The sequence below is a fragment of the Zalophus californianus genome, chromosome 10, assembly GCF_009762305.2.
Source record: "Zalophus californianus isolate mZalCal1 chromosome 10, mZalCal1.pri.v2, whole genome shotgun sequence".
In the NCBI taxonomy this organism is placed as follows: Eukaryota; Metazoa; Chordata; class Mammalia; order Carnivora; family Otariidae; genus Zalophus; species Zalophus californianus.
In genome coordinates this window covers 24,699,874-24,719,299 of record NC_045604.1, presented here as the reverse complement: position 1 = coordinate 24,719,299, position 19,426 = coordinate 24,699,874, and the positions used below count along the sequence as shown (strand labels likewise).

General features: G+C 51.3%; 1 protein-coding gene across 9 annotated transcripts in view; it reads left to right on the top strand.

Annotated features, from left to right (window-relative positions):
- Positions 1-18,093, top strand: part of SRGAP2 (SLIT-ROBO Rho GTPase activating protein 2) — a 227,266-nt gene extending 209,173 nt beyond the window's left edge. For 2 of the 9 annotated variants that reach the window (XM_027610048.2, XM_027610047.1), the window contains exons 18-23: positions 684-908; positions 4,361-4,440; positions 6,678-6,858; positions 8,592-8,738; positions 12,189-12,513; positions 14,604-18,093. In XM_027610048.2, the coding sequence (XP_027465849.1) occupies positions 684-908; positions 4,361-4,440; positions 6,678-6,858; positions 8,592-8,738; positions 12,189-12,513; positions 14,604-14,987 (1,342 nt within the window). In that variant the 3' untranslated portion in view covers positions 14,988-18,093. Of the gene's footprint in view, positions 1-683; positions 909-4,360; positions 4,441-6,677; positions 6,859-7,848; positions 8,739-9,086; positions 9,839-12,188; positions 12,514-14,603 lie in introns of those variants that run through there. The other 7 variants (XR_003522906.1, XM_027610054.1, XM_027610049.1 and 4 more) reach the window with 7 other exon arrangements.
- Positions 18,094-19,426: the final 1,333 nt, after the last annotated feature.

Genomic DNA, 19,426 nt, shown 5'->3' with positions numbered 1-19,426 from the left:
CAAAGTCAGACTGCATCCAGAAGAAGCCTGAGCAGAAACTGAGCAGCATGCTGACCTTTTCCCGAATAAATCTTGATTGTAATAATAGAGGATATTGTGAAAATGAAAAACAATTACACTAGCTGTTCCAGAAATTCACTTGCTTGATGGAATACAGAAGCTAATCGGTTGGCAGTTTTTTTTAGTAAGTCTAGAGCTTGGAATGGAATATCCCTAGTAATTTGATTATTTTGCTCTGCAAGAAAATACACGGTGCAGAATGCCTGTGTCTTCTGACCGTATCATCCTGAGGGCAGCCTGAGGGCCTCCATCTGCTCTGGCAGCTTGGTGGGTTGATGTGGGGGAGCTGTCTCAGCTCTGTGGAGTGGGGTGTTCTTGAAGCAGGGGAGATTCGGCAGAGAAGGTGTGGAGTGGGGCTGGTGATGGGGCGGCAGGTAGGATTTGAACGAGGAACTGGTGAGAGAGGAGGGGTGAGACCTGCGAGGAGGTGGCTCCTGAATGACCGTCCTGGTGGTCATTGTCTTCTCCCCGCCCCAGACTTTCTAGAAGGGCTCCGATGCCCAGAAAAGCAGGTGGCAATTTGTGGAACTTCTGCTCTTGCTCTTGGCAGTGCCTCCCATGATTGTGTTTTCTGGGCATTCATGCGAGTGCTTTCCAGCTTGCCCCCTTCCCCTCTCCTCTAGTTTATCACAGTTCAGTGAAGAGAACATGATGGACCCCTACAACCTTGCCATCTGCTTCGGGCCCTCACTGATGTCAGTGCCTGAGGGCCACGACCAGGTGTCCTGCCAAGCCCACGTGAACGAGCTGATCAAAACCACCATCATCCAGCATGAGAACATCTTCCCAACCCCCAGGGAACTGGAGGGCCCCGTCTACAGCAGAGGAGGAAGCACGGAGGACTACTGGTAGGGGGCTCTGGGCTGGCGGCGGGGGGGGGGGGCGGCGGGGGTTGTTCCCAGTGCACATAGGGTGTGGGGGCCAGATGGCCAAGTGAGACCCAAGGGAGAGAGAGAGACCCAGATGCTCTCAGCCTCCCACTCCTGGGCACTTCAAGCTGCCAGGACCTGGGGATGGGGCAGGCAGGGCCTTGCCTCGACCCGACCTATGGAGTAAGTGCCACTTCGTGCCACCTCCCTGTTTTTTTAGGAGTTCTTAGCGGTGAGGCAGCGTTCTGGAAAATAATGACAACAATAATAGGAATGTTAATAATCTCCAGGAAAGGAAAATTTGTAAAGTTGCATTTAGAACAGCTGTTCATCAATCAACAGTGTCTCTCAGGCTCCTCCTCTGGGCTGTGTACTGTGAGAGACACAGTCCTGGGTCCCAGAAAGAAGATTTTCTTTCTTAGTGTGAAGAGTTTAGATATGAGGCATAATTCCCTCACTGTGAGTTTGTACAATGATAATTTAGAATGATCACAGAAATTTGTGGAGGGAAAAAGGGGTAGGCTCCATTTTTTGGCAGGTTAGGCACACTTCACCCGAAAGCGAGATTAAATTCTGTGGGGCAAGGTTTTTCATGACCTAGCCTGGGAACAGAGATGAAAAGGAATCCCTAGGGCACATCGTTACTAGACCCTTCTGTTAGAAAATTAACAAATTACTATTTCCATGTTACAGATAACAGTCACTGTAACCTAGAGAGGCCAGTGACAATCTTTCAGGCCACCTTACTGGTGGGGGTTCCAACCTTGATATGTGTGCCTTAGTACAGGATGCCATCCAGGACCCCACACTAGACCCCAGGGTGCCACTTATAGTGTCATTTTCCCATCAAACACAGAAGCAACTACCTCTCTCTTTTACTCCCTAACGTCCCTTACCTCCTTCCCCACCCCCTCCATCTTCCCCATCGAATGGCGCTTCAGCCTGGGCTGAAAGCATAAGCCAGCCCAAATCGGATTCCATCTGAACTCAACATCTGGAACCAATTCAGCGGCCCCATTACTATCCACTGAGGTAGGGGGGTACAGGGGAGGTTGTTTACTTAATTAGAGGCCAGTGGGTCCATGCTTCTCCCTGATCACCACAGAAGGAGCCTCCTGCCTGACGAGTGAAGAAAGCGATATTCATGTGTCTATGAATATAAAAATACCACTGACACCCCTGGGTTTGGTCTTGTCTGCTGTCCCGTGGATGCCAGCATCTGGGTCTGAGCTGGAGAAGCCTACAGGTGCCAGCTCGGAGAGGAAGCTTTTTGTCACTGACAGATGGTTGGTGGGGACAGGGCAGGTTGTTCAGGTCTCAGCCTACGAGCTGCTGAGCTCCAGGGAGCTGTCCTTGTGCATGTGACTTGGAGGGTTGGTTTCTCTCTCACATGAGAGTTGAAAAGCTGTGGAAAGACTGTTCCCAGTGCCTGCTTTACCTTCCTTCCAGAGTGTACCCTCACTTTTCAAATATCTCTGGACCAGTCCCAGGACACAGAGCCCTCCACAGTCCTGGTCCCCCAGTCCCAGCCCAGGGGAGCAGACAGTCACCACAGGGATGGCTCACGGGGGGCACCTTTTGCCAGTTGTCTCCAGAGCAACCCCCCTTGCCCCCACCCCCACTGTTTGCTGTGCATCCGACATTTATTAGCAGCCTCTGGAAAACCCACAAGACTAGTTAGGGAATGTTACTACTGCTGACTGGGTGGGAGGCCAGAAGCACCCGAGGAGCAAGAGGAGGTGACCCTGGAGAAGAAGGACCAGCTGACCACTGGACTCACACCCACTCAGAAGCCTCCCAGCCTCTCTTCTTCTTTGGGAGGGGAAAGAAGTGCCAGGGAAGCAAGCTAAGATGGATGAAGGAGTTGGGCGGGGGGTGGCAGAAGGGGTGCTAGAGCCTGAGAATCCTGGAGAATGGCCAGGAGACCAGAAGAGCCAGGGAGAGGGGTTTCCTGGCCGCTTGGCCTCCCCACAGCTGTGAAGAGGAGAGACCAGGCCCACGTCGCCACGCGTTCCAAGCCCTGCAGCTAGAACCTGGTTCCCTAGGACTGCCTGCTGTTTGGCCTGCGGGGCCTCCTCAGACTGCAGGTGTCGGCGGCCTTGCCGTGTGGCCGACGTGTGGGTGTGGAAGTGAGCGTAGAATTCTAGTGCTCCCAGGGGCCTTAAAAATGCATCATCTCACCTTTATGTTAGAGCAGTGGTTTTCCAAGTGGAGTCTTGGACCAACAACACCTATGTTACATAGGGCTGGCTGGGAATACAGACATTCCAGCTCTCCCTGGCCCTCGAGACTTAGAAACTCTAGGAGTGAGGCAATCCACTTTTAACAAGCTGTCCAGGACTCTCTGACGTTGGAGAATCGCTGCCTTCCTGGATGGCCACATAACTGCACTTGCAACTCTGGAGGAAACTGAGCCTTTGCCCTGTGTGCCCCTGGGGCCCTAGAGTGTCGTGGAACTCATCAGAGTTTTAGGCCCAGTAAAAGTGAAAAATTGTGCCCACATTTTTTGGTAAGGAGGAATCCCTATTGATGTTCTCCCAGAAAGTTCTCTGGATTCTGGAGAGCCTCCTTGGAACTGAATTCTGAACTGGTCCCCTGGCCTTTGAGGAACTTTCTGGAGTGAAAGACCTGTCCCAAGGGGAGGGAGAGGCTATAGGCTCGAAGGTAGGAACCATGAGGCCAGGTGGTGGATAGAGGAGGTGGTAATGCTTCCATAGAATTGCCTGGAAAGGCTCCCTTGTTACTACCAACTGCCAGAGGAAGAAACTTTAGCAATGGACAGGGGTTTAGAACTTCCTGGTGCCCATCCCCATCTACTCTGATGTCCATAAGCCAGGAGACCAGGAGTAGAAACGACTTTCCTAGTAACTAGACATAAGCAAAATGAGAAACAAGGAAAGGAAGACCAGTTACTAACCACTCTGTCGTGTCTCAGTGACTCTTCATGCGATGCTGTGATGTTATACAGACCACTAGCCTCAATCATCAGTAGGTGGCTGAGGCTTAAAGAGATTCAGTCCCTTGTCCAGGGTCACACAGCTCCCAAGTGTCAGAGCTGGTTTTCAGGTCCAGTTGTGTCCCAGGCAAAAGCCTAGTGTGTTCTTCCATGTGCTCCCTCAGGGGCTAGTTCACCTAGAGAATCAGCCCTTGAGTTGAGTTGTTCTGTATTTTCAAAAAGACTTATTTTGTAAATTCGAAAGGGGCTCCCTTTGTCTCAGGATATTCTAAGTCCCAGGCAGTCTCAAACAGTTTTTGCAGCAGGGACTGGACTGGAGAACCCTGGGAGGCTTGTGTTTCATCATCACTGTGGTGAGCAATCAGGATGTAGAGAGTGTGAGGCAGCTTCCGTGCCCTTGCTCCAGGGAAGCTTTGTGAAGAAGACAAGAATTTGGTCAGCGAGGGCTGAGGTCCCCGTGACTCTTCTATTGCAGTGACAGCCCTCATGGAGAGACTACCTCGGCTGAGGACTCAACCCAGGACGTGACCGCAGAGCACCACACGAGCGATGATGGTACGGGGCCCTGCTTCCGGGGCAGTGGGGCCACGGGGGGCGGGGGGTGAAGTGGAAGGAAGGGATTATATAGCGTGAGCTCCCCGTGCTCCTTCCTGCTAAGCAGCCCCCCGAAGACAGGCAGGGGCTCTCCTGTCTCTCGTTTTCATTCCTTCCCTTTCTTGGAGAGACTGCCCACCCTCTCAACTAGAACTGTCTCTGCGTTAAGCCGCAGTTGGAGAGCTAGACCTTTCAGAGCCTTTAAAGCTTCTCGCTCCAACTCCCTGCCCCTCGCCTGCATGATGTTGGTCCCCTGTCACAGTCTAGACTCCTGCCAGGTAGCTGGAGACCAAAATCAAGAAGAGCTCGTTTGAAAAAACTGTTAGCCTGGGGAACAGAAAAGCTGGGTGCCAAGAACCCAACAGAAGCAAGCCAGAGGGGAGTGGGACTCAGGATGCAGAAACCACACGCTTTCACGCCTGCCGACTGGAAAGATTGACCCTTTCCAAAGTACAGACATGTGAGCGCTGTGCAGCCTGGCGGGTGTGCATCGAGAGGTGGAATGCACAGCTGTTGCCTTGGGCCCCTAGGCAGCGCCCAGGATTTATTAGGGTCTGTCCAGCCAGCACGCTTCCCGTCCTTCCAACAGTTCCACACCTCCATTTCTGGACCACTTCGGCTCTTGGAAGACTCAGCAGCTGACAAGGGGCCTCAGAATTTTCTGGGCATGAGAACGAACTGGCACAGTCTGCGGAGCTTTCCCTGTTCTCTCCGCCTTGCTGTGAATTCTGCAATCCTAGGCCAGCTTTTTAGAGGAGAAAAAAAAAAAAAATTAGGGCTGCTTATTTGGTTGCTGAAGTCAGATGGATCAATACGATAATCTGCCCCATTACAGGAGGGGAGTAGGTGAAGTAGGGAAATTTGTCCCTGCTAGAAGCTTTGTAGGTCTTATCTCTTAATCCTAGTGAAATAGAGCCACTATTTTTATAGCTGAGAAAACAGAGGCCAGAGAAGTCAAGTGATATGCCCAAGGCTGTACAGAACTGAGATTTGGGATATTTAGATAGGCCTTCTCTGGTGTGCCTCCTGTAGTGAAATCTCCAGCCCTGCCTTTTCCGGGGCAGGCCCACCAATCATGCTGCCTGGGCCCGGTCTTGCCTGTAGGCAGCCTTCCTGTCCGCTACTCGGAGTATCTGACTTTAACCTCGGGTTCCAGGTTTCTGGGAGCTTTCTTTCTTGCTCTCTGACCTCCCCCTTGCTGCTCAGCGCAGATAATGGTGATGATGACAGTAGGAATACTGGCTAATGTCTGCACAGCGCTTACTATAGGCCGGGCGTTGTTCTAAGTGCTTTTACAAATTGCTATTTGTTGACTCCTCCTAACAAGTTCATGAAAGAGGCACTATTGTTGTCCTTTTTTTTTTTTTTTTTTTTACAGAGGAGATGGAAGCTCACACAAAAATAAAAAGTCATTGCATTTGTAAACCCCTTTTAATTTTCAAATTACTTTTGTGTACATTTCCCCATGTATTATCGACAAAACATATTTCCATATTTTGCTCCTTGGAAAGTAGATTGGGTGAGTTATTTTCTCCTTATGGAGACTAAAAGCTCATGGTCTACGAGGGGGAATGGATAGTATAAATAAAATTTGTTATATTGAAAGTACAATATGATAAATGTTCTGCAGTTAATGGAGTTATTTTATGATCAGAAAAGATATGATCAGGAAAGAAACTTACAAATACGGCAAGGCAAGGTCCCCGATAGTGTTTGGTGCAAAGAGCTGCGGATGCACCAGAGAAGTTCCCCTTTGCCCTGAGTGGGTCTCAGCCTCTTGGGCAGCACGATGCGCTCTCCCAGGAGGCAGACTGCGCCCAAGCCTGACAAGACTCCCACCCTGCATGTGTGGTTCGTTTTTGCACAGAAAACTGCTGAGAGAATTAAGTATTCTTTGTTTTGTTTTGCTTTTTAATGATGATGTTTCAGTTGTGACCCAGTGTGCTTCCTCAGGAAGACAAGAGAGAAAGGGATTCCCGGTGGGGGGACCAAAGGCAGAAGAGGGCGCACAAGTGCTTTTAGGGTGATGGCACAGTCCACACAAGAATCCCTGCCTCATCCCTCCATCCTCCATGGCTTATTTCTCACACCGGGTTATCTTCCCACCAGTGTAAGTTCAGCTAATTGGGCTTTTCCTCCCAGTTTCCTGAGCCTCTGGTCCCAACAACATGTGTTTCCTTCTCTCCTGCCCCTCTCAGAGTGTGAGCCCATCGAGGCCATTGCCAAGTTTGACTACGTGGGCCGGACAGCCCGAGAGCTGTCCTTCAAGAAGGGGGCATCCCTGCTGCTTTACCAGCGGGCTTCTGATGACTGGTGGGAAGGCCGGCACAATGGCATCGACGGACTCATCCCCCATCAGTACATCGTGGTCCAAGACACGTACGTTGGGTCCCCTGCACCTCTAGGTGTACCTGGCTGCACTGTGGGAGTGAGACTTTATTTCTGGCTCCAGAGGAGGGTGAGGGAGACCAACCCCCAGGGGGCGCCAACACCATCCCTGAAGGACCCTACCCAGACTCCGTGGAGGATTGTTTTTTCTCCCCCCCCCTTTTTTTTTAAAGATTTTATTTATTTATTTGAGAGAGGGAGAGAGAGAAACAGCATGACAGGAGAGAGGGTCAGAGGGAGAAGCAGGCTCCCCAGTGGGCCGGGAGCCCAATGTGGGACTCGATCCCAGGACTCTGGGATCATGACCTGAGCTGAAGGCAGTCGCCCAACCAACTGAGCCACCCAGGTACCCCGGGGAATTGTTTTTTCATCTCTTCCCCCTGCAAATCACTCCCCACCCATCCACCACCCCCCTAGTCATTTTGGAAACTTGCCGGCACTCCTGCTCATCTACACTTAAACCTGATGAGTGATAATGAGGGGTTATTGTTTGACCACTTACATTTCCATTCTGGAAAGCTCAGGGTGGGAAAACATTTTTACTTCTTTTCTTTCTTTTTTTTTCTTTCTAAAAACAACTGTGCTCATCCCAACCAGTTGGGCCGCCATTGGCGCTTTTCCACTTGCAAATGAAAATGATGCCTTGCTTTTCTAGGAGAAATCTAGCTTAAGCGGCCTGGTTGTAAGAGCCACCAGGAAACGAGGTTGACATAGGGAAAGACAGGGAGAGGAGGGGAGAGGGCGTCTGGGAGCAAAGGGAGCGTGAACTGGGCCCAGAGAGACTTCATCAGCTGGGCTGTTGGTTGGCTCCCGCTCTTTGAAGCGAAGTCTCCCGGGCAGGAGGGCTCCCCCCCGCCCCACCCCCCTGGCCCACTCGAGCCTGCCTCCCTGCCCCTTTGCCCTGCCTCTGCCCCGACTCCCTGCCCTTGGATACGATGCTGTCAGTGTTTTTAGTCCTTCCCTTAATATTATTTTTTAAAGGTTGATATCCTGAGTGAGTCTGCACCCTCCCAGCCTCTCCCCGGCTCGTTCTGCAGGGAGATCCTCCCTCTGTTGATAACATCGCAAACCCGGTGGCCATCTGTGCGTGGACAGGACCCTCCCAAATTTAGCATTATGACTTCACTCCGGGACCGAGAGAAGAGGAATTGTGGGGGAGAAGGGGCTTTCTTTGTCATCAGTAGCCAGAGGGCCCGGGAGAGCAGTGGAATGACCTGGGACCGGCTTGGACGCTCTAAGCGGGGCTTGATGCTCGACGACCGTGTGTGGCAGTGTCCTGCCTCGATGCCGGCCTCTCCAGAGCCAGCGCAGAGCTGCCCGTCCTTGCCCGCCAGTGCCCGGGACCTCAGCAGATAAACCGCACCCTGGACTGGCCGCCTCCTTCTTCAGGAGGTGGCCCTGGCACAGCTGCCCCAGGAAAGCAGCGTGGGGTCGAAGGCAGATGCCTCGAATCCAGGTGTCCCCTAGCTCAGCTTTCTGGCGGCGGCCGAGGATCCCGCGGAAGGCAGCGGGATTATTTATTTTTATTTAAACGACCCTCCAAAGGCCCTTAGCTTTCCTTGCCTCTGCTCGCAGAGCTAGCCCAGCCAGGTGTCCCCGCTGCCTCGGAGCTGTCACGGGGGTTCGCGTGTGTGTCGGGGGGCCATCTTGCCGATTTAACGCTGCTTTTTGTGTTGTTGTTGTTTTCCCCCCTCCTCCCTGCCTGCCTGCCCCTTTTCCCCCAGCGAGGACGGTGTCGTGGAGAGGTCCAGCCCCAAGTCTGAGATTGAGGTCATTTCTGAGCCACCTGAAGAAAAGGTGACAGCCAGAGCGGGGGCCAGCTGTCCCAGTGGGGGTCATGTAGCCGATATTTATCTTGCAAACATCAACAAGTAAGCTCTGCTTTTCATTTTCTGCTCCCCCAATGCCTTGCGACACCCAGCCTCACCCTCCGGCCTCACCCCCCTCTCCATGCCTGTGCCGCACCCCCCGCCAGTCCTAACACTGCATGTGCTCACTGCTGCTGCAGGGCGGACAGGGCTGAGGAAGCTTCCACATGCCCGGCCAGCAGGTCCCAGGCTCCTGCTGTGGAAGGGTACCCCACCCTGGGCTTGGGCAGTGTCTGTCGGCCGCTGGCTGACTACTTAAACTTGACCAAAGCTTTGGTCCCTTTATGCAACCTGGTTTTGTACTGTTTCTCAGAGGTGCCTTCTCTTTTCCAATTCTTACCCGAATAATAGTCTTTGATGTCTTCCTGGCCCTTCCTTGTCCGGCCAAAGAGCCAACGTCGTGTGCGTCTTCCACTAGGCTCACGTGACCCCAGAGAGGTTTATTTGGATACGATGTGTCTGGTTCCTGCCCTGGCCGGCATTCGCTCCGTCAAGGAGAGGAGACCACTGTGCCCGCTCCCTGCCCCCAACAAGGAAAGCTTTGTCCCGAGCTCTTTAATCATTGCCTAACCCCCAGCTCCCCTCTGCCCTTTCATACCAGTAGAAATCATTGTCCGTGTTTTCCCTGTTGCTTTAGCCCTGTGTCATCGCCCCCTGTTAGTCCCTTTGCAGATTCCCATTCCTGTCCGGCAGGCTCTTAACTCTGGCCCCAGCTTTCATTGTGGCTGTGAGCAGCATCCCAGGGTTCTAACTCCACCCACACCCGATCTGGCCGGCTAGAGGGATTCCACGCCTGTGTGATGCGGCCTCCCCTAGAGACATTCAGGTTATTGGAGAACTAATCTCATCTCAAGGGGCCAGACACCAAGTCCCCAAGCCTACAGACCTCTTTTCCGCCAGATCCTGAAACTTGGCCCAGTGCCAACGGGATGACAAGCCCCAGGGCGTTCCTGATGAATATGGATTGCAGATGATGTACAGTTTTTATTCCCCTCTGGCTTTGGAGGAATGAAATGATTTGCACATTGAAAACCTGTTAACCGTAGCCTCTGGACACTGAAACTGGAAGGAGAATAAAAGATGCTTGTTGTTTTTAAACTGCACCAGGTCGCCCAGATCTCTTGGCTTTCTTCCAACCAGACGGTAGCAGGGGGAGTGGTTGGGGCACGTGGCTCTTTTCCATCCTTCACCCTCAAGTTAGCAAAGTCGCTGATTCAGCTCACTTAGTGTAGGTATAATTTAAGTCAGACCAGTAAAAAAAGAACAAGGATTTTATTTCCCTCCAGCCTAGTGCCCTGCTGGGAGGGCGAGCTAGTAAAAAGTAACTGTGGACTAATCACATTTTCTTCTTTATTTACAAGTCTATGTTAATTATAATCCTATAATCATAAGGTTGTAAGCCTCTAATTAACCCGGAAACCAAGGCGGGGTTGGTGGAGGGAGAGTTCAATAATTAGTTAGGTACATGTTTCTAAGCCATCATGTATTTGGTGCCATTTGTACCCAGAAATTGTACAGGATAATAGCTGAAATAGTCAAAAGATGAACACCAGGTGGAAAGTCAAAGGCGGCTCCCTTGAGCTCCTTACTTGGTGATGTCAGGGCGGGGTTCTCAGAGGACAAGGTCTCCTCGGACGCCAGCTAGTCGGTGGGCGAGTGGCAGCCCCCGGGGCACATGTTGCCCCGAGGAGTGACTGCCCTTCCAGCCTTCCTGCCTGCCCCACACGTCCTTCACTCCTTCCCGGGGCCCCGGGTTCTCTCGCACCCCTGGACCATTGCATCTGCTGCCTCCCCCACCCCCCAGTCAGCTCCTCCTCTCCCTTCAAGACATAGCCTGAAGCTTGACCTCTTTGGGGAAGCCTTTCTGCCACCCCAAGGTCCTCGGGGCTGAGTTAGGTGCCCTTGTTCTGTACTCCCACAGCAGTTTTGAGTCTCTCTCAGGACTCGGGCTGCACTTGGATAACCCATCAAGCTGAGCATCTTGAAACCAGGAACTCTGCCTTCCTCTCTTCACGTCCCCGGGCCCTGGCCAGGGACTTGGCCCACACCAGCCGCTCCACAATCTGCCTCCTCAGCGGTTTGAGCTTTGTGAGTCAGCCATCCTCAAGTGGAAAAAGGAAATCAGCAACGAGTTATTCGGGTGTGGCATTCAATTTAATTTCACACATTTAGTGAGGGCTCACTGTTGTGCCAAGCGTCCGTGCTGGTTATTCAGAGATGAAGAAGACAGTGCCCGGCCTCGGTACTCAGTCTGGCCGAGTAAATGCCATATAGACAGGTAACTAAAAAGCAGCACCATCGAAAGCTCTGAAGGAACAAAAGAGGGAGTGATTGCTTCTGCCTGCCCTTGGACTCAGGGTACTGGGGAAGAGTCATTTCAGCTGGGCCTTATAATACTCCGAGAACATCTTCTTCTGCTCAAGAATGGCTGACACCCACGGTTAGATGGCCTGAGCAGGCCGCTACAGGGAGTGTATGCCGGGTTCCACACCAAGCCCCGATGGAGAAGACCTGGTCGAGTGAATGGGACCAGGACTGGCTTAGGACCCTGGCTCTGCCACACAGCCTGGCTCTCTGTCTTCAGGTCCTACCCCTTCCCTTCCTCCACTTCGGCTCCAGCCTCAGCCTTTGTCGTCCTTAGTAGTTTCTAGATCAGAGCTGCCCAGCTGCCATCCCAAGCCAGAAATTGTATTGCTTCTTAGATTAGGTCCTTGAGAATCTGATTCCAAGGAAAAAAATGAAATTATTCAGCAATAGGCAACACCCATGCTACTAGGACTCTGCCAAGCCGTCTTGTAGGAGAGTCTCAGTGGGCTGAAGGAAGTTGGCTCAGAGCCAGGGTTCAGCCCAGTGCTGGGTGACTTAGGGTCATGTAGATGTCTTTCCACCCTAAGAAAATGCACAAACTTGGCCCTGGACCTGCAGCATTGCAGCCTCTTGAAAAATACTCTGTCCCATGTCCGCACAAGAGGGAACAACGGCCTCTTGCCAGAGCCCAAAATGATTACAGTCCCGTAGCTGGACTAAGAAACATGCTAGAATTTGGGAAGATCAGCTCTCCTCTTGCCTTCTTGGTGATGGTGAGAATTTTTCTCCTACCTGGGCCTTTAGGTTTCTGTTCAAAGCAGGTAATGGAGGGGGCCTTTCTGCGAATCTGTCTCCCGTTAGAAATTTTCACTTAATCAGACATTTTTCGTGGCAGCACCTTACATCTCGAGAATTCAAAGCCCACAACCACCAAGTAAGTATCCGTTTCTCCTTTGCCCAGGTTGGGGGTGGCAGGGGAACGGAGACACAGAGAAAGCAAGGGAAGGTGAGGCCAAGGAGAGAAGCTGTGTGTCCCTCTCCTTCCAGAAACCCCTGGGTGCCAACACCCACCCCTCTCTCACTCGCCCCAGCTTCCTTAGGGCCAGGGCTCCCTGATCACGCTGCCCTTTCTCTTTGTGATTGAAGGCAAAGGAAGCGGCCAGAATCTGGGAGCATCCGGAAGACATTTCGGAGTGACAACCATGGGCTGAGCAGTTCCCTGACTGACTCGGCCTCCCCGGGGGTGGGGGCTAGCTGCCGCCCATCTTCCCAGCCCATCATGAGCCAGAGTCTCCCCAAGGAAGGGCCAGATAAGTGTTCCATCAGTGGGCATGGGAGCCTCAACTCCATCAGCCGCCACTCATCCCTGAAGAATCGGCTGGACAGCCCACAGATCCGGAAGACGGTGACAGCAGGAAGGTCAAAGAGCTTCAATAACCATCGGCCCGTGGACCCTGAGGTCATTGCACAGGTAAGGGGGGGGGCTCCTGGACACCCGGCGAGCGCGTCTACATTTGTCGCTACTGCGTAGCACAGCCCGCGTTAATTACAACGGGCCTTGAAACCGCCGAAGTTTGTGCATCACATACCGAGTCAGAGGCTGCTGGACATCTGGACCGAGAAGGCAGCTTTCTAAGCAATTCTCCAATCCCACTCTCCCCAAGAAGAATTCGAAGACAGAATAAAAGAATTCAGACTTCTGGCTCGTGTACAGGCTATTTGCAAGGGGCTTGTACTTTTTAAAGCGAATAGTTAGTCTTTTGATAGAGTCCGTTCTGCCCAAGTTTCAGGTTTTGAGAGCCTGGTCGGCTTTCGTGAAGCCGTCTGAGTGTTGAGGAACAGATGTAGTCCTGGCCATTTTTTTCCGTCACCGTGCCCATGCCCCTCTCCCGTTCCCTGAGGCTAATCTCTGGTCCCTAATGGGAGGTGGGTGATCCATCAACAATCCGCTCCGGGTTTCACGGCCCCAAAATACTCTGCTGCCGGGGGCCCAGGCACCAGCAGGTTTCCAGCCCGTGTCTCCAGATGCAGGTGGCCATGAGCTCCCTGGTTATGGGGTCTTCCTTCCGTGTATGCACCACGCTGACAAGTCTCTGTTTTCCGTGAACTACTAGCGATCCAGCCCCACCTCTAAAAATCCGACTTCCTGGGCAACTCCAGGCAGTTCACTCAGACGCCTCTCCCAACTCTCTAATTTTCGTTAGACCAGGTAGGAGCTAAGGGCTCCCCGTTGCCCTCTTATGTTTCAGCTGAGTTGAGATTCTTCTCGCCCCATCTTCCAGGGGGCAGTAGAGGCTGTGTGTGGTCTCTGTTGGTTTAATTGTGTTGCTCTACTTAGGGAAGGTGTACCTGGCGAGCACAGTATTAAGCTGCGGGCCTGAGATGTCTTGCTTTGCTCGCCATCTACCTCGGTACCTCTCCTGAAGCTCTTGGCTCCAATCTGCCTTGCGCCGTGGGACTCCTCCCAGCTCCCTCCTGAGCCAGGAGGGGTACATTCCCGGTACAGACCCTGGCTACAGAGCAGGACTGAGGAGGGAGATGATGGAGTTCTTCCTGAGCATTTGTAAGGTTTGAGAGCACTCATAGGGATGAGTGAAAATCGCCATCCACAGAAAGCATAGATCACCCTGTGAGGGCCAAGAAGCCTGAACCAGGGCCTTTGCTTGGAACATGCAGTCTTTCCACGTGAGCCTGATTCCAAGGGAGGAAGCCTGTGGTGGTTTGGGGGTGCCAGACACAAGTGTGTGGAGAGGTGGGGAGGGAGCTGAGAGGTCTCCCTGAGGGGTAGCTGGCTGTGGACAAAGGGTCTTTGGTTCTGCTATTTCCTGAGAGCTGGGTTGTTCCACTGTGACTCGCAGGCGGTGATTCACCTGTGTGGCTGGCTCCCCCTCCTGGTCGCTCTTCGGTCCCCTCTCATGGTGATGGGTGGAGGGAAATGGCTTCCTCAAATTGGGCACTCTGGTGGGGTGGGGTGGGGTGGAGTGGGGTGGGGGAGGTGTCCTGATGAATCTCAGGGCGAGGGTTCTGGAACCTTTCCTCAGCCCTTGACCCTTCTTGACCCTTCTTGACCTTTGGCTTTGAAGTCCAAGAAAACAAAGATCATACTTCATCTCTACCACTTAGTAAGAAATTGTTTATTATGTACAATTTCAAGCATACACAAAAGTAGAGAGAATTGGATAATAAATACCATGTAACTTGTGACCAAACTCCTGGCCATTCTTAATTCAGCGACTTTTCCCCTCCCCACTGGATTATATGTCATTTCACCCAGAAATATTTCAGTTCCTATCTCTAAAACCTGAGGACTCTATTTAAAATAACATCTCAGTCACTCTTTTCTAAAGGAGAAAAAAAAAAATCTCCTGAAAATGAGATTTTTTTTTTTCCCCCTTCCCCACATTCTGAACATTCATATGTTTAAGGATTTGGGCCAAGTAAAATAATCCGGACATCTCCCTGCAGTTGGTTTCTTCGTGATTTGGCCTATGCTGTTGAAATAGGATCCTTGGGGACTTCTCCCTACATCTGCCTCACCTCCTCCTTTTTCCTGTTTTGCAGGATATTGAGGCAACTATGAACTCTGCCCTGAACGAGCTGCGTGAGCTAGAGCGGCAGAGCAGCGTCAAGCACACCCCTGATGTGGTTCTGGACACCTTGGAGCCCCTCAAAACCTCCCCAGTGGTGGCCCCCACATCGGAGCCCTCCAGCCCCCTGCACACCCAGCTCCTCAAGGACCCCGAGCCCGCCTTCCAACGCAGTGCCAGTACTGCTGGGGACATCGCTTGCGCCTTCCGGCCCGTCAAGTCTGTGAAGATGGCTGCCCCCGTCAAGCCGCCGGCCACACGACCCAAGCCCACTGTCTTCCCCAAAACAAATGCCACTAGCCCTGGTGTCAACTCATCATCTTCCCCACAGTCCACTGACAAGTCTTGTACTGTCTGAGGGATATAATTTAATTGTTCTAGACAAGGGGACTGGAGGGACTGACTGTTATTAAAAATCTTCCTATTTAACTAGCTTGGGGACTTCAGTTGAAAATTAGATTCTAAGTTGTTCTTGCCGGAATTAGCCTTCCCATCACCCAAAACCTTGAGAATGAAGCCCTCGTTATCACCCTGCCCTGCCCTTCCCGCTGCCCTCCGCTTCTCCCTGTCGTCGTAATCCAGCCCGCTGCAGTACATACTGTTCTTAGGTTAGCCAGAGATAGATTTTTCCATTATCAGGTCACTGTGAAATCTGGCATGGCGAGTCATGAAGACACAGGCTCACGTCTCTGTCCCCTCAGACACAGGGGATGCCTGACCAGATGGTTGGCTACTGACAGCCAGCTCTCAGTGGCATCTTGTTTTGGGTACTGACTATAGAGAACCATATATAGTCCATTCTTCGTTTTACACACACACACACGCACGCACGCACGCACACAGGTTTTTTCTAGTCTCTGGCATGTGTAGCCTCTCCTGGTCCCCGACCAGTCTCTTTGTAAGTCATTGTGGCAGTTCACACAAGAGCCACCAGGGGCCTCTGTTTCCATTGCAAATCTTGTTCTGTCTGGGCCAGAGAACCTAGCCTTTGAAATCTCTCCATCATAAAAAATTGAGCAGGATGGAACTCAATCCTGTAATCTGTTTGGGGTTGGGGGCTTTCTCTCTGTCTTCTCTCTATTGGTGTGAATTGGTCATTGGTGTTTGCTTTTGCTCTCCTCCATCCTCTAGGAATACAACTCAGTCTTTTTATAGAACTTCTAAAGTTTTTCTGAATGTATAGACATTTCTCGGGTTCCTGTCTTTGTCTCTGATGGACCATTTTCCATTTAAGACATTTTCCTGTATAAGACAGTTTTATAGCTGGTTCCTTTTAGGATAAAGAGTCTTAAGAGAGTTTTATTGTGTTTATGGCAGGTTTGGAAAAGGTGAGAAATGGGTCCTTCTTCCTCCCACTTTTTTGGGGCACTTAAGACAATATTCATTATCCTGTTCAAAAATTAAATTCAGCTTTGCTAACCCCCAAAGTGTTCCTGAATGAAAGTGTAACCTAAGCTCTCCCCTCTAGTTTGGGTTATTCTCTATAAGATCTCTCTTCAGGGACCAACAGGGGCTTGGAGAGCCCTAGTTAGATTAAAGAGAGACATTACTCCTTAAAACCTGTTTTCTTTTATCCAAATAAGGACAACTAAGAGAGCTTCGGCCCCACGGGCTCTAAAGTCTTCCTGAGGCCGGAATCTAACAAAAAATTGGATGATGAATATTTCGGCCTTCTGTTGGCCTTTTTTTCTGGTTCTCCTCCCCAAAAAGCAGAAATGATGCCCTTGCCTACATTAATCCGGTCTCTAAACCTGGTGCCCCTGGTCCCGGCTTCCCTGGCTTCATGCTGTCATGGCAGTAGCAGGGCTGGGGACAGTCACACTCCCATTTCATGAGTCTCAGACAGCTATGTGAGTTAAAGCTGAATCTCGTTCCTCTTCTCTGTTTTCTGGTTTTAAAGTTATGCTTTTAGCCTTATTTTCTATAGGTCAAGAGAGGTGGTGGGTTGCCATTCAGATAGGAAAATCTGAGTTTCCTTATGTTTAGCCTAGAAGATTCCTTTTGGACCAACATTCTGAAGTTGGCAGTTGGTGCTGTGGAATGTGGTAGGATTTTCCTCATTCTGGGTGAAGGAAGGAGGAGCTTTGGGGGAAACCGCTAATTTTTAGAAGGCTAATCTGCAACACCAGGACAACTATCCCAAGAGCTAGAAAGGAGAAATGAAGCACTCCTTCAGTAAAGTGAGTCAGCCTGTGAGAAGCGACCCACGGGCCTCTGGATTCTTGGCTTTTGTTTCTCTGTCCACTGGCCTGTCCTTGTCTCTCACCTGGACTTGCACAGGTCTTGAGCCAGCAGGGGCTTTCGGAACCAAGGATCTGTTTCCTTGATGAAAATGGAAGCCCTGCCCTTCACTTTACATTCCTTTTGATCCAACTGATCAAAATTGGCACCCATACCTGCCCTTTCCCCCTCCTTCCAGCACACTCCTCTCTGAGAAATCAAAGCAAAGCTTTCTGAATGACAAAGCTTTGGGCCTATTCTGTCTTTCCTGCCTTATTTCTCTTGCAGCCCTTGTACATGACTTGTGTCCACCATCCCCTTGGTCAGTGTCCATCTGCCGATTCGCATCACGAACTGGACAGTGTGTGAGTGGCCACCTACTCCCCCCCCCTCCCCCCCCAGCTCTGGGAGCCAAGTTGTCTTCCCCTCTCTGGTGCTCCTGACACTTGTGAGACAGACCTGTCGAGAGGACTAGGAACCCACAGAAGGAGCCTCCTTCTCGGCAGAGCTCCTGCGGTCAACTGGAATTCAGGTTGCACACTGTGATTTTTACACCGAAAAGCCAAAAGGAGCTGGCCATCCAGGGCCTAGGGAGACCAGTCTTCCTCAGATCTGCTTGCCTAAACCAGCATGATGCTTCGGAGAGCCCTGCTCTGCCCCTTGAGGCATGGATCCTTCTCTTGGTGTGGACTCTGATGGGTCAGTCTTTGGGGGAACAGAGGTGGGGTGGGGCTCCCAGCATCCCAATTTGGAAAAGAGAGGAGTTTGCAGCCAGCAGCCTGTAAACTGGAAACACTGGTCTCAGCCAACCTCCTCAGGGCGCCCTGGTTTCTCCCCAAGGAGAGGAGATGACACCAGCAACAGGATGAACAGACCATCGGAAGGGCTGGTGTGTGTGTACTCCACGTGCAGAAGAGAAGTTTAGATCTTCCAGGGAATTGCAATGTTGTGGCGTCTGACTTGTATGTCACGTTTGTGTAAAATGGTATATTCTTTAAAATAGTGTTGATAACTGGAATATTGTATGTATGCTTGGAGATGCTTTGTGTGAACCTAAGACTGTCACTCAACAGATGTTGGATTGGGGAAAATCCAAAGCACAACTTCGAAATAAAATACGTTTTTAGGTTTCGATGCTGCAGTTTATATCCCTTTTCCACTCCCTGAAATCTCCAATCCAGGAGTCCAGCGCCCAGGAGGAAATGTGATTCGTCTGTGCCGATAGAGCCCTGCCTGGCAACAGGAGAAATGTGACCTCAGAAGCGAACCACCTTCTCCCTCCCAGCAAGGCACAGCAGAGGTGCATCTAGAATGTGGATTCCCCCTCCCCCGCCAGCATTATGTGTGAAACCTAAGAGGTTTTGTAGAAAGTCTTCTAGCTCCCCATTGGGCAGTCTGTTGCCATGAGAACCATTTCCTTCACAGAATGCACCCACCCTGTTTTCAGGGAGGACCATTCTCGTTTCTATCGCTGGTCAGATTTCATCACTTGGAGGAGTGGGGCCTGTCAGGTTGCTCGCAGGTTTTGCCAGCCACAACCAAGGGTGACTGAAGGTTGTATTTCTTCCCCAAGCCAAGCCCTGAGTCATTCGGGCCTATGGATGCCCCCTGCCTCTGGGGAAAGAGCTGACCCCTATGCTCGTGCTGTTGGTGTTGAGCACAGGGGTGGGGCATACAAGAGATGCTTTCTCACCTTTAGATTTTGATTCTAGCAGATCATAAGCTCAAGGGTGAAGTTAATTAAAGGTAGCAACTGACAATGCATCCAAGGGCTTACGCTTATTTTTGCTGGGTTTATTCCAATACCAGAAGCCCCTGGGGAGGGATCAGATCTCTCATATCCAAGGGGATGCCCAGTGTTCAATGGTAATATGAGGAATCGTACCCTGAGCCCTGGACCAGACACCATACTCAAAAAAGTCCATCACCTCCATCTGGCTCATGCCCTCCCAACCTGTCATCTCTTCCCCCTCCATTTTAATAGTAGAGCTCCATCTTGAGCTTCTCTTGCTGGTCCCTTGGTCCTGAAGAAGTCAAAGGTGAGGCTGTCCTGCCACTCTGTGCTATGGGTGAGTTCTCCACTCCTGAGTGTAGGTGGTGACCTGTGAGATGGAGCTGTTTTGTTTTTTTTTTTTTAAGATTTTGTTTATTTTAGAGAGAATGAGAAAGAGCATGAGAGGGGAGAGGGTCAGAGGGTGAACAGGGAGCACTATGCAGGACTTGATCCCGGGACTCCAGGATCATGACCTGAGCTGAAGGCAGTCGCTTAACCAACTGAGCCACCCAGGCACCCAAGATGGAGCTGGTTTATAAGCTGTGGGCAGAGGACCAAGGAGCCTTTACAGAGCCCAAAGGCAAAGGTGGGCTCTTGTGGAAGATCCTCTAATTGATTTTTATATATTCAGATGGGAGCTTGATGGAAGCTAGTGACAATGAACACAGTTGAAAACAGGCCCATTCCACCCAGATAGAAACCCAAAAAGGAGACCAGGTGGATATGAAATTAGGAAATGGCCTTAATGAGTATCTACTCTAAACATTTATCTCAATAGGTACATGAAGATTCTTTTTATTCTG